A 12835-nucleotide genomic window follows, 5' to 3' on the forward strand; every position below is an offset into this window, starting at 1 on the left:
TTGAATCAAAAAAATGTGACTGGATTCGAAGCTAAGAACTCTGAACGTGAAGTTTCTTTTTCTATGTAGCTTTCTTGATTGTATCCTGAATGTATTAGATGTATGTCTGTAGCTGTGAGCTTACAGTAGTTACTTGTTTTGCTTAACATATATTGATTGGTTCAGCACAGCATTAGGGAATGATCTATGAGGTAAATGCTAAATAGGCCTGTGTCTAAAGTAGGTGCTACAATTAAGGCTTGTACGAGGTTCATCAGGACCACCAAATATGGGTGTTTTTCGAGGGGTGCCTCAAAAGGGCTCTGACATGGGCTAGGTTTTAGAACACAGCCAGGCACGCTGGGCAAGTCAGGTGGGAGTGGAGTGCTAGAAGGGCGTTCACGCCAAGGGCCAGTATTATGTGTGAGAGGCTAAAGTAGCATGGTGCTCCTTGATCCCCAGCTCTATTCGTTTCCTTGGTTTTTGAGAGTAAACCTTAACAGTTTAGGTAGCAAGAGCCCCAAAACCCTTGTCCACAGCTATTCCGTTTCTGAATTAGAGCAGGGAGAGTTTTGGTGTGGCTATAATGAGGAATACCCATGGGAGACATCAGGGTTTGAGGCTCATGGTGTTGGAGGACAGAAGCCAGGTAGAGAAGGGCCTCTGTGTTGGGCTGCGGGTGGAGACTTTAGAGAGACACCGAAGGGTTTTCAGCAGTAGCCACGTGATGAGTACTTCGGCAGGGTCATTCTGGTGACAGTGTAGAGGATCTGCTTTGAGGGATATGGGACTGGAGGCAGGCAGGCAAGTTGAGAGCCTGAGGAGTTGGTAAGTGAAGATAAGGAGAGGGTAGGTGGGATGCACAGCTGGTGGAGGGAGAAGAGGGACCAGATCCTTGAGATTTTAAAAACACTGGTGGAAGGGGAAGATGGTTTCCAGATTTCTGCTAGTTTGCAGAATTTGGTAGATGGAGATATTATTCATTACTTTAGAGGGAACTGGTGAGGAGCACATTTTAAGAGAAAAGATTAACTCTCTTGAAATTACTGAGTTTAATGGTAGAATATATATATATATATATATAAAAAGAGTATTAGGTGACTAGGGTAGGTGAGTATGTATGGTAACTATTAGAGATCCAGTCATCATGGTACAAACGTTGATTAACATACAAGTAGTTAGGACCCAGGGCAGGACATACAGAGGGAGAAAGGCAGTCAAGGTTAGGACCCTGCGGAGCATCTGTGTTTAAGGAGATGTTTGTGAAAGGGAAGTTGCTAACAAATTTGAACAAGAGGGAATAGTCAGAGAGGTAGGAACACAACAGTGCTGACTTTCAAAGAGAAGGAAATAATGCAGAGATGTCCTGTGCCATGGGAACCACCATTTAATCATGGGAGAGTAATAGCCCATCCATCATAAGGTATTTAGTTTTCATGACTGAAGACTACTTCCAAGCCTAGCTAATTGTCTTGAAAATATCTGATGTTAGAGGGGAAGGGATGAATGGATATGTAATTGGATCAATTCAAATTGTTTCCTACTTCTGGAAAATCAGTACACCCGTGTATTGGGAGGGCCATATATTTTCATATGAACTAACATACTCTATCTTTACTATGTATGTGCATGCGGTGAAATTGGAGAACACCGTGTTTGATGCATTTTTGTCACCTACCATACAGTAAACATACTGACAGTTAAGATTTTCATTAAGGTAGAGTGCTTTTAATACAGGGTCTACTAGTACAGGTATGACAGTTAAAGGAAGATGTATCCTCTTGGGAAGGCAGATGTCCTCGATATGGTCTCAGTTCAGTACCTCAGCTTGGATCAGACTATGGGGATGTTCACCCAGCCCATAAGATACTTGTTCACAATAAAATCCCAGAATGCCAAATATAAATAGTACAGTGAAACATATCTAAGCAGATAAGCTATTCATGCTTGTTGATCTCCATAGGAAAACTTTATAACAGAGTCGAAATAGAAGCATAAGGTTGGGGTGAATGGGGGGATCTGGGCAGGGCAATTGGCTGGATAATCTTATTTTGAAGCTGGGAGAAGAAAATTTGCTTGTGTACCATATTCAGAGTCCTATTCTGGGTACTATAAGTAAGACAGCTGTCAGTGACCACCTGTGGTGAGTAAGTGGTGTGTAGGGTAGAGACACAAGTCAGTCGGTCTGCACTTGAAGGACCTAACCATCAACTAGGGGCCAAGTGCATCACCCCCCCGCCCTCCCCCGGAGCCTAATGACCAAGTGCCAGTAAGTTTTCCTGTAAGGGAACTGATATGAGTGATCTGTAAGTCCTTTGTATTAGTACATGATGTTTACTGCAAATGGTTTTTGAGATGCATTGAGATGATACAATTTTCGTTTGAATTGGCAGGTTCTCCTGAAAAGAAAATTGAACATCCCTCCATGAATCAAGAAAATGGCACTGCAAACCCTATCAAGAATACAAAAGGAAGTCCAGTCTCTAAAGACCACCGGACTGGAAAGAAAACCTCAGAGAATTCATTAGTACGTGCTCAAGTGCAAAAGGGGAACGACGAATCTGAGAGTGATTTTGAGTCCGATCCCCCTTCTCCAAAGAGCAGCGAAGAGGAAGAGCAGGAGGATGAGGAAGTTCTCCAGGGAGAACAAGGAGATTTTAATGATGACGACACTGAACCGGAAAACCTGGGGCACAGGCCTCTGCTCATGGATTCTGAAGATGAGGAAGAGGAGGAGAAGCACAGCTCTGATTCAGACTACGAACAGGCCAAAACAAAGTACAGCGACACGAGCCCGGGCTACAGGGACTCCGGCGGTGGAGCGGTCCAGGGTCATAGCGCAGCACTCCTCACGCCCGCCCGGGCGCCCTCGGACATGGGAGCAGGGACTCCCAGACCCGAGTTTGATGTCTTTGGCGCTGTCCCCTTCTTCGCAGCGCGGGCTCAGCTGCCCTGCCAGGGGGAGCAGAAGGACCTCTCTCCGCACAGCCGGCTTCCCGCCACGGGGCTCGAACCGGAGGAATTCGATGTCTTCACCAAGGCACCCTTCAGCAAGAAGGTGATGGCGCGCGATGCGCACGCCGCGCCAGCTGGCCCCCCCAGCGTGGATGTCTTTGGCTCCACGCCGTTCCAGCCCTTCCCTCCGTCTGCCAGTAAAAGTGACAGCGGCGAGGACCTTTTTGGGCTGGTGCCCTTCGAGGAGATAACTGGGAGTCCGCAACAGAAAGTCAAGCAGCGCAGCCTACAGAAACTGTCCTCCCGGCAGAGGCGCACCAAGCAGGACGCGGCCAAGAGCAACGGGAAGCGGCACCACGGCACCCCGACCGGTGCCAAGAAGCCAGCCAAGCCCGCCTTCCGCACCCCCGAGCGGGCCCGCCGGCACAGGAGGGTGGGCCGCCGGGACTCGCAGAGCAGCAATGAGTTCCTGACCATCTCGGACTCCAAGGAGAACATCAGCGTGGCCCTGACCGATGGGAAGGACCGCGGGCATGTCCTGCAAACCGAGGAGGGTCTATTGGACCCCTTCGGGGCCAAGCCTTTCCACCCTCCGGACCTGCCATGGCACTCCCCGCACCAGGGCCTGAGCACCGACCACAACCCGGTCCTGCCCGGGAGGCCCCGGCCGAATTCACTGCACGGCTCCTTCCATGGGGCAGAGGCGTTGAAAATGGATGATTTTGGTGCCGTGCCCTTCACAGAACTCGTGGTGCAGAGCATCACCTCCCATCAGCCCCAACAGCCCCAGCCCGTCGAATTAGACCCCTTCGGTGCTGCTCCGTTTCCTTCTAAACAGTAGAGGACTTCTGACGGACTCTTGGTATTAACTCCTGTTTCAAAGGAAAAAGTATGAATAGTTTTATGAATTTGAAAGAAAATTTATTTGTATAGCTCTTTATATCATTCATTCTTACAGGTCAATCAGAATAGGCGATTTTTAAATAAACCAAATAGAAAAAGGAAGTATCTGCACAGGGTAGTGACTCCACGTCTTTCCACGCAGGCGCAAAGGAAGCGAAGGTGGCAGGTTCTAACCTGGGGTTTCAGCTCCCCACCTGACCGCACAGAAATCTAGGGAACGCGTGTGGCCCCTGAAAAGTGACCGGGAGCTGTGGCGTTACTTTTATAACAGAATCACTTTTGTGCGCACATCCCAGGCTCATTCCAGAATCTAGCATTTAAAACTAAGGTTACTTGTATATACACAAATTGCATTTGTGGATTTTTTTTTAATATCTCTTCTAATTTCCACGAGGTTAAAAAAAAAAAAATCCATTTCTCATAAAGAATGAGAAAGTTATCCGGAGAGTGCAGAGATTTTGTCCTTACACCTTTCTCCACAAAGAGGAGCCAGAAGTCACTGACTGTTGTGCCTAAAACTGTTTCATTAAAAAAAAAAACAAGTGCCATTAATATGGACTATTACATAGAAGCCTAGAACAAAAACTAGAGATAGCTAGTTGATGGGCAGAAAAATGGAGAGAAAAAAGGAATGATATAGAGGAGAGGAAAAAACATTCAGTAGTACTTCAGGAACACTTTATGTTCTGATTTTGAATGGCTTCTAGCTCAAAACTTTTATCATGTCTCTAGTAAAACACTTATTGGGGAAACTGGGAGTGAGGACAAGGTTCATAGAGAAATATTATTCTAGGGAAAAATATGTAGCTGAAACCCTGAGTTTCTGAGACGTTTACAATGTAAAATCATGTTGCATTTAATAATGTGCTTTATTACATAACCACCTTCACCAACTATTCCCCAAGTTGTCTGGTGAGCAGCAGTGTTGGAGTTAGGTCTGAAGGGTGGAGTAGTTTTAATACAGAGAACAGAAGAGCAAATCCCACAAAGCCTTATGGGCAGGCCTTGCACATCCTGCCGCAAGTACCTCTGCACTAATACCTGAGATCTGAGAGTGGCTGTAAGGTGTCAAGGTGATGAGGGGCTAGCATCTCAACTCTGCTAGTTAGCTGATTGTGACTTTAGTGAAAAGAACCCAGCTACCAAATTGCCTTTTGATTTTTACATTACAAATCCTAATTAGAAACTTGAGATTTTATAGAAATTGTTTAATAAGGTAGAAATCATTAATGTGAATACAGTCTGTTTCTCCTGTGTCTCCATTTTAAGTTACAGTTAACTGTCCCTGCCTTGCAAGTGAACATTTAGAAGTTTCTAGAACCATTAAAGCTATTTACAGAAAAGGGTAGAAACTCCTATCAGCTTGCACTCTCCTTGATTGCTATATTTTAAATTAATGCTTTGAGCCCAATTAAAATTTTATCAGTAATCTTATTAGAATCTCAATTATAGTGCCCCAACTGGGATGAGCTATTTGCCTGTTTTCATAGTCTAAACTTGGAAAGAAACAAAGTATCTAACTAAACCCTCTGTTTTCTTGCTTCTCTCTTCTATGTTTTAAATCAGATACAGATTTGTGGACAAACAGGAAAGCAATGTGTGAATGATGTGTAGCAGAGACAGATCGATCATGAGAGTCATTTCTGCGTAAACGTTAGAGCCCAGCTGCACCAGTTTTACTTGTCCTTGTGCCAAAGGCAAATGTTATGTTTGCACCTTTTTTTTTTCTCTTTCTGATTCTCAGGTTGATTAATACTGCTAATGCAAATGCTCAAGTAGATGTTCTTTAAAACTTTACAAAGTAGATTCAAGTGATACTTTCTTTTAAAAGTGAAGAGTTGATGATTACACATAGTTAATTCATGAACTACAGTAGGTTTGTATCAAACAGTCTGTTAATGAAAATCTGTTGGTTGATGTATATACAAGATGCTTCTTTGACTATTTTAGTCCTTATTAGCCTTTGTCTCTGCTAGACCTCATGAGTTTCATAATTTAGAAGGGGTACAGATGAATCAGTGTGGTCCCCTTGGGATGTAATATGAAATATCTAGAGTCTGTCAGATACCAAGGCCTTGCTTACACTCATTTTCAATACACTGAATAATTTTAAATGATTTAGACACTGACAGACACTTTGGCTTATAATTCTGGATAAATTCTAAAGAAACACTTTGACATTGTTTAAAATATTGACAGTCATACGTTTGTTATATCACAAATGACTTTCCTCTGGAGATTACAGCCAAGAGGAAACATTTAGTACTTATAGGGGACCCAATGGGATAGAAATGGGGAGATTCCTTTGTGTTGAAGTGGAGGAATTTTCCCAAGGAGTATAGGATTAGGGTTGCTTTCTGTTTCCCATCATGTTTTCCCACTACTGTTAGACTGTAGGTCACTCTACACAGTTGATGCCTGGCTAATTCCCTTATGAGAATAAAGCTCACAAGACGTGTGAGAAAGCTTAATGCATACTTGGCACACAGCACTCGGTTTGGCTCTATTATGGGATGGTCCAGTTCTTGTATAAGGAAGGAACGCTCAAAAGAAATCATGTCTCTATTAATCAGCTATCCTCTGTGCTTTTTTAGCATGTAAAGTCGTCATAACTCTAAACCTGTAATACTTGAACATCACAAAGGGAAGTGACATATTACAAAGCTAGCAAAAGTCTGAGGCCAAAGTTATTTCTGTCCTAACAGCTTTAATCATGCTTCTTGGTTTTGAATTATCTTTTAAAAAGCGGACCATTTGCTTAATTATTTTAATGTTACCACTTCAGCAAAATGTTAAGTGTTGAAAAGACCAGCTTCTATGGCACTGAGGAATGTCAGACATTCTGCTAGGACACAAAAGTTGCTTGGTATATATGTTTTAGGTGGAGGAGGAAAGGTGGTGGGCTGGGTGAAACTGACTAGAATATTTATTTCCATCAGGAAAGTGTGATTCTTCCACTGATGTGACCTCCGCCCTGTGTGTGTGTGTGTGTGTGTGTGTGTGTGTGTGTACTTGGGCCCAGTTATGCCATTATTTGGAATCGTAGACAGAAGCAGCTTTGGATCCTCCCGTTTGTTGTGTGACAGGGACAGACCGCTGTCCTCATCTTGCTGGTGGGAAACCCTCCTCTACTCTGGTGGGAAACCCTCCTCTACTCTGGTGTGCAGCAGGCAGAGCCCTTTCCTCCTCTCTGCTTAGCTTATTTTAGGTTGTGGTACTTCATATCAGCATTGAGAGAAGGTACACGTGTATTCTTATCACTGGTTCTGAGAAGTTTGGGTACATTTGTTTTAATATGTGTAGACTGTGCAGTAAACATTTTCTTTTTTTTTAAGCAAAATTACTTATCATTTATCATTTTAGGTCCAGTGTTGAGCTGACAGATCTACTGTGAGAATGAACTGACAGATCTACTGTGAGAATAACATAACGATAGTTTATATGAAAACTTTTATACACAGTGGGGTTTACACATTAGGGTAAATATATAAATCCGCACTTGCATGCACATGTCACATCTCTCTAGTGTGGAGTTAATGTGAATTTTTACATTTTGAATGGAATTGCAACCACAATCATTGCTAAAAGAACATTCACTCCTCGTGAGGGTTTACAAAAGCCACTAAAAGAATAAGGTAGACAGATGAAAATGCAAAGGGCCATCATTTGGGGTTATTTTTATTTAAAAATTTATTGTGCTACTTTTGAAAGAGAATTGTTTTTATGACTATGCTCTTTTTGTGATTGAAAAGTCATCTAATAGTAAGCAGTATAGTAATAATAATAGGCTACTTTTTAATTGCTGGCAAACAGCTTTAAGTGCACTTTCTTTGATTACACTTCCATTTTTTGTTAAACTTGAATTTTCTGAAGCCTTTTATGTACCACTAAGCAAATAATTTTAACTTTTAATAAACCTGATTTTCATCTTTATTATATTTCTAATTGTTAAGATCATACTTTCTAAAGTTAACTTCAGTCCTCAGATACAGCTGGGAAACTGTTATGAAATAGCATCAGTTGCTTTTTTTTCCCTCCTTCCTATATCTAATTAAGCACTAACTGATTTTAGTACTATATTGCCTTTACACTGCTTATTCTTATTGACTGAATCCTATCCCTCATTCACTTTGTTTTGTTTGAAATTTAAAGTTATTTTCTTACTGTATTTATCATACCTACTGTTTTAATAATCTGCTTTCTTTAAATGCAATAAATCCCAAATGGATTGCATATTCTTTATAATCAGTGACTTTGAGTTTTTCATTATTTGTCGTCTTATTAAAAGTTTTGGATGCCAACTTCTAGTCAGTTCTTTCATTCACACCACAGACATTTAAGCATCTATTATGCATGAGCTAACGGAGGAGAAAAATGAGTAAGATTAGATCTCTGGTCTAAGGAGCTCCCAGTTTTGGATTTAAGTAAGAAAATACATTTTGTGTTTGTACATTTGCCCTAGCATCTGCACAACCAAAATGATCATACAATTTGTTCAAGGATTATAGTTACTGATACAGTGATGAAGGTAAGGTAAAAACATAAGACTCTGAAGTAACTTTTGAATATTTAGCATAGTTTTTGCATTATATAAAATTTATTTTTAAACTCTTTAAAAACTGATACCATTTTTCACTGTTAATAAGTATTTAGTTAAATAAAATAACTTGATTACAGATGTGAGGCTTTGGCATGTTAAACAGAAAACCTATTTATTGGATTGATGGACTAAGTTTGGTGTTGAGATCACAATATTATGTATTAGTCCACAAACTGGAGTTTCAGATTGGTGGCTTGTGGAAAGATTAAACTTATTTGTTAGATATGCACTTCCCCCCCCCCTCAGAAACTGTAACATTTATCTAAGGTTATATGGAAAAATAAGGGTCCTGTTTCTTTTCAATAAATTAATGGTACAAAGGAGCAAAATATCACATATAAGTTATATAAAATGCATAGTGTGGACCGTGCCACTGTGCAAATTTGGTTATAGTTTTAACTTAAGAATATATGCTTCAGTTAGAGCTGTTTACTTTGAGCAAGCTAATTTTGTTTTAAGAAAGTCCAACTCCAGCATCGTATGTAAGATGAAGTTAATATTTTCCTACTGAAAGCATGAGCTTTTGAAGTTTTCTTTGTTGCACATTTGAAAGACAGTTCACTTTTGCTGCAGATTGTTGACACTACTGAATTTACATGTGTGCTCTGCAGTGTTTTTGATCCCGGGGTTGCAGAGTATAACTAGACTTTAGTGCTATCATGCCTGCCCTCTAAGGATGGAAGTTTCACTGTTCACAAGAGACCCCCGCCCACAGTGTTACTGCTTCTCCTTCCTGAAAATGTTTTCTCAAAGGTAGTTTCAAGTTTGGGATCATTCTCTCACTCTCCTACTCAGCAAGTATGGTAAAGAATTTCAGGGGATGTTGGTACCCAATTGCATCTGTACCTCTTCTCAGTATAAACACAGTTACTGTGATAATGCACATAAATAAAAGACACTTCTGCCCCTCCCCAAAGAGCTGAGCTGACTCTTCATTGCACATATTCTGGCAAGGGTGAAACTGCCCAGAATGATCATTACAAGGGAATACAGATCTACTCGGCTCACCAGGAATCTAGATGTGCAGGCTATGCCCCTTGATACTTAATGCAGGGCAAGCAAAGGTTATCTCTAGGTCGGTACCTGCCAAGTGGAGAGCTGTACAGCTTTATGCCAGTCAATGCCAATCTTCAAATCGGTTACTCTGTCCAGGTGGGATGCCAAAGATGTGACACATACTCCCTGAAGCTTCATTCCTGATTCTAAAACATGATTGTGAAGCTGTTATGTATTATAAAGAAAGACAAACAGCACTTATATATTTAGTAAACCCAGTTTATTTACACATTTTGCCATGCAGCTCACTGAATTGCTCTTAGTGTAACAAAAAAGACAAGCACTATCTTGCTATTTGAAAGCGGTTTTATGTAGAAAGATAATTCCCTTAAATGAGTTAACTACAACCTTACAAATCACTATAGACAATTTAAAACAGCCATGAATAATTTTAAAATGTAAAGTCTATAAGTAAAGAGCTTTTATAGTTTACACATTGGTAAAATTAAAAGCAGTCTTTTTTAGTACTTTTAATACTGTAGCTGACTAGTGTACTTTTAAAATCTTAATAAATCTACAAAAACAAAAATATACATTATTACAAGGCTCAGATTCATAGGCAATTTTTAAATATTTATTCTTTAATGTTTACAATGTCTTAAAATTTTTGCCAGTAGTGATGTGCACACAGTAGGTGGTCAATAAATGCTGATATACAGAAGTGCTTATAGTTGACAGCAATCCACATTTGTTCATTCCCTACTTTATAATAAGTACATCATAGTAAAGATAAAAAAACTTTCTTAAAATATTTTATATTTTCATAAAAAGATGAAATGTTTACAACGGTATAATTTAGTTCTCCTTTCAGTCAGACCTGTATGCTTTTTAAGTTCAAGAAGTCTTAAAATTGGTCATTTTTATCAATTAATTCAGAAGTCAAGGATTAAATAACTCATACACTATAACAAAAAAGGACTTTTTCTAAAAATTGGAAAAAAATGAAACTTTAATGTTTTTGAGATTTTGTAATTAAAAATGGTGCCAGACCTAAAGTAGACTTTTCCTTCATTTTTAAATTAATTATAACTACTCAGTATATTGTTTAGCAAAAATGACAAAATATCTATTTAAAAGCAATAGTATCATGTAAGTCAATAGGGATACTTTAGAGAAAATATGTCCTATTATCATTTCACCAAAATCTTCTTTCACTAAGCATACGGATCAAATTTCTGGCCATTTTCTTTTGGCCAGTTCTTTTAAAATAGCCATTTTCAAAGTGGTGTTCCATCAGAATAATGGGTATAATGTGGTGTGCCCTTAGTCTACTGGGGGAGAATTTGCCTTGCTGAGATACTAGCATGGGAAATTCATATTCCAGCAACACTACACTGAAAAGAGATACAAAATTTTACAGATGCATAAACTAGGGCACATTAAAGTAACATTCTAAATATCGAATGTTTAAGTGGCATTTTGGGAATAAACTTTACTATCAATCAACACTTCCTGATACTTAGAAAGTTCAATGTTTTGAATATACACCAGTAATTAAAGCAGCTGATATCAACCCATTCAGAAACTTGGATAATATTTTATATTCCAAAAAACAACATGTTTTTATGAATGACTGCTTTAAGGGATTTAACTTATGCATATGAGAAGACCAGAAAACAAGGGTGCGAAGCTGTGGTATAGGGCAGCGAGATCTGTTTTTTAATATATACAATAAAGTATCAGACCCAAATGTTAGCTAGTGTATATCAATACTGTTTGAGTTGTCAGCGCAATACTAACACATGCATACAGAGGGAAAGGCCAGAACACAGGTGAATTAATCATGTCATCAAATGGGGCATCTGCATGACTTTGTTCTAAGGCTTAAGGTTCATTTCAGTGTCAAGAACTGGGCCATGTGGATTCTGTGGCCTTGAAAGTAGCACCATATACCTGGGAATACCCATCAATCAAGAAATTAAGACCGCAAACAGAGAGGTGAAAAGTCTGCTGTTATAGGAATTCTGGAGCCCCAAATCTGCCATCTATGGGTAGGAGCTCAACTCTTCTATATGGGATTAAATCATAATACTGGAAACTGAAAAGCTTAAATGGCCAATAACTTGGTAATTAGACCACAGAGTTTGTCACCTGTCATGTACTTGGTTCTTAGTATGATTTTTATTGGATGGGAAATGACAATGCAGTTCTTTTCCCTTTCTCAACACCTCTCTCAACTTGAAGAAGAGGTTTAAAGTTTTGTTCTAGCAAACTAAAAAGTCTAGTGCTCCTAAGAAGAGAACCTACAGGAAATAAGATCTGAAGTGCTGGTTTCTCACAAACCAGCCATAGAAAGGCTAGTGATTACTCAGAATCACGATCAGCTTGCTTTGAGCACAGGCCATCACAAACACTGCCTTGATTAGGCACTTAAACTTGATCATCTACTCTGTCTTCTATTAAAGGAACCATACAGGAGAACTCCACTTTATAACAGAGATGAGCCCTTCCTAAGAAGTTAAGCTGGTGCTCAGGAAAGAGTACTGGCTTCACATTCAGGTTATTCAGATGATTCTTAGGGAATGCCAACTAAAATTTTCACTTTCTGTACAAGCAGCAAGTTAGTAGTCTTAAGGGCCCACAAAGCAGTTACTATTACTGATCCCCAAGTATATATTTCCATATTTATATTACTCATGATATTACCCAATCAGAGGGAAAAGGAAAAATGAATGGGAATCTTAGAAATGGTGGGGTCTAGAGCTCCCCATTATATATTGCTTAACAACTGAATATACCCAGGCGGCCATACCTGAATTCACAAATGTGAAACATAGTCAGGACAGGGTTTGCTGTGTCTATACTGCATGACATACACCGTCGACTGATGCCACCAATATAACATCACGACTGCAAGGATGTGCCAGATTTGGTGGCTTGATCCGAGGTAGTTTAGTTGTCCTGCAAGGGAAGGTAAAGAAAAAAGAGTACTGATTAAGCTAGAGTCCCTTGGACAGCAAGGAGATCAAACCAGTCCATCCTAAAGGAAATCAGTCGTGACGATGCATTGGAAGGACTGATGCTGAAGCTGAAACTCCAATACTTTGGCCGCCTGATACAAAGAACTGACTCTTTGGAAAAGACCCTGTTGCTGGGAAAGATTGAAGGCAGGAGGAGAAGGGAACAACAGAGGATGAGAGATGGTTGGATGGCATTACTGACTCAATGGACATGAGTTTGAGCAAGCTCAAGGAGTTGGTGATGGACATGGAAGCCTGGCATGCTGCAGTCCATGGGGTCACAAAGAGTCAGACACAACTGAATGACTGAACTGAACTGATTTTGACTTTAAATAAAAATATACTTCCATCTCTCACCTTGGAAATATGACTGAGCAGCAAA

At 40.1% G+C, this 12835-nt stretch overlaps 2 protein-coding genes across 9 annotated transcripts in view; one reads left to right on the forward strand and one right to left on the reverse strand.

The window, feature by feature from the left end:
• Positions 1 to 6200, forward strand: part of BMP2K (BMP2 inducible kinase) — a 115634-nt gene extending 109434 nt beyond the window's left edge. For all 4 annotated transcript variants that reach the window (XM_070372564.1, XM_070372566.1, XM_070372567.1 and 1 more), the window contains one exon: positions 2373 to 6200. In XM_070372564.1, coding sequence (XP_070228665.1) covers positions 2373 to 3775 — 1403 coding nt within the window. In that variant the 3' untranslated portion in view covers positions 3776 to 6200. The remainder of the gene's footprint in view (positions 1 to 2372) is intronic.
• Positions 3670 to 12835, reverse strand: part of PAQR3 (progestin and adipoQ receptor family member 3) — a 30624-nt gene continuing 21458 nt past the window's right edge. For 3 of the 5 annotated variants that reach the window (XR_011464527.1, XR_011464529.1, XR_011464530.1), the window contains 3 exons: positions 12246 to 12394; positions 9521 to 9639; positions 3670 to 3806 (listed from right to left, as the gene is read on the reverse strand). Coding sequence is in view for 1 of the 5 variants with exons in the window: in XM_070372569.1 (XP_070228670.1) it covers positions 12252 to 12394 (143 nt within the window). In the remaining 4 variants the exon portion in view is untranslated. Of the gene's footprint in view, positions 3807 to 9520; positions 9640 to 10004; positions 12395 to 12835 lie in introns of those variants that run through there. The other 2 variants (XM_070372569.1, XR_011464528.1) reach the window with 2 other exon arrangements.

This window comes from Bos mutus, chromosome 6, assembly GCF_027580195.1.
Source record: "Bos mutus isolate GX-2022 chromosome 6, NWIPB_WYAK_1.1, whole genome shotgun sequence".
NCBI classification, from domain to species: Eukaryota; Metazoa; Chordata; class Mammalia; order Artiodactyla; family Bovidae; genus Bos; species Bos mutus.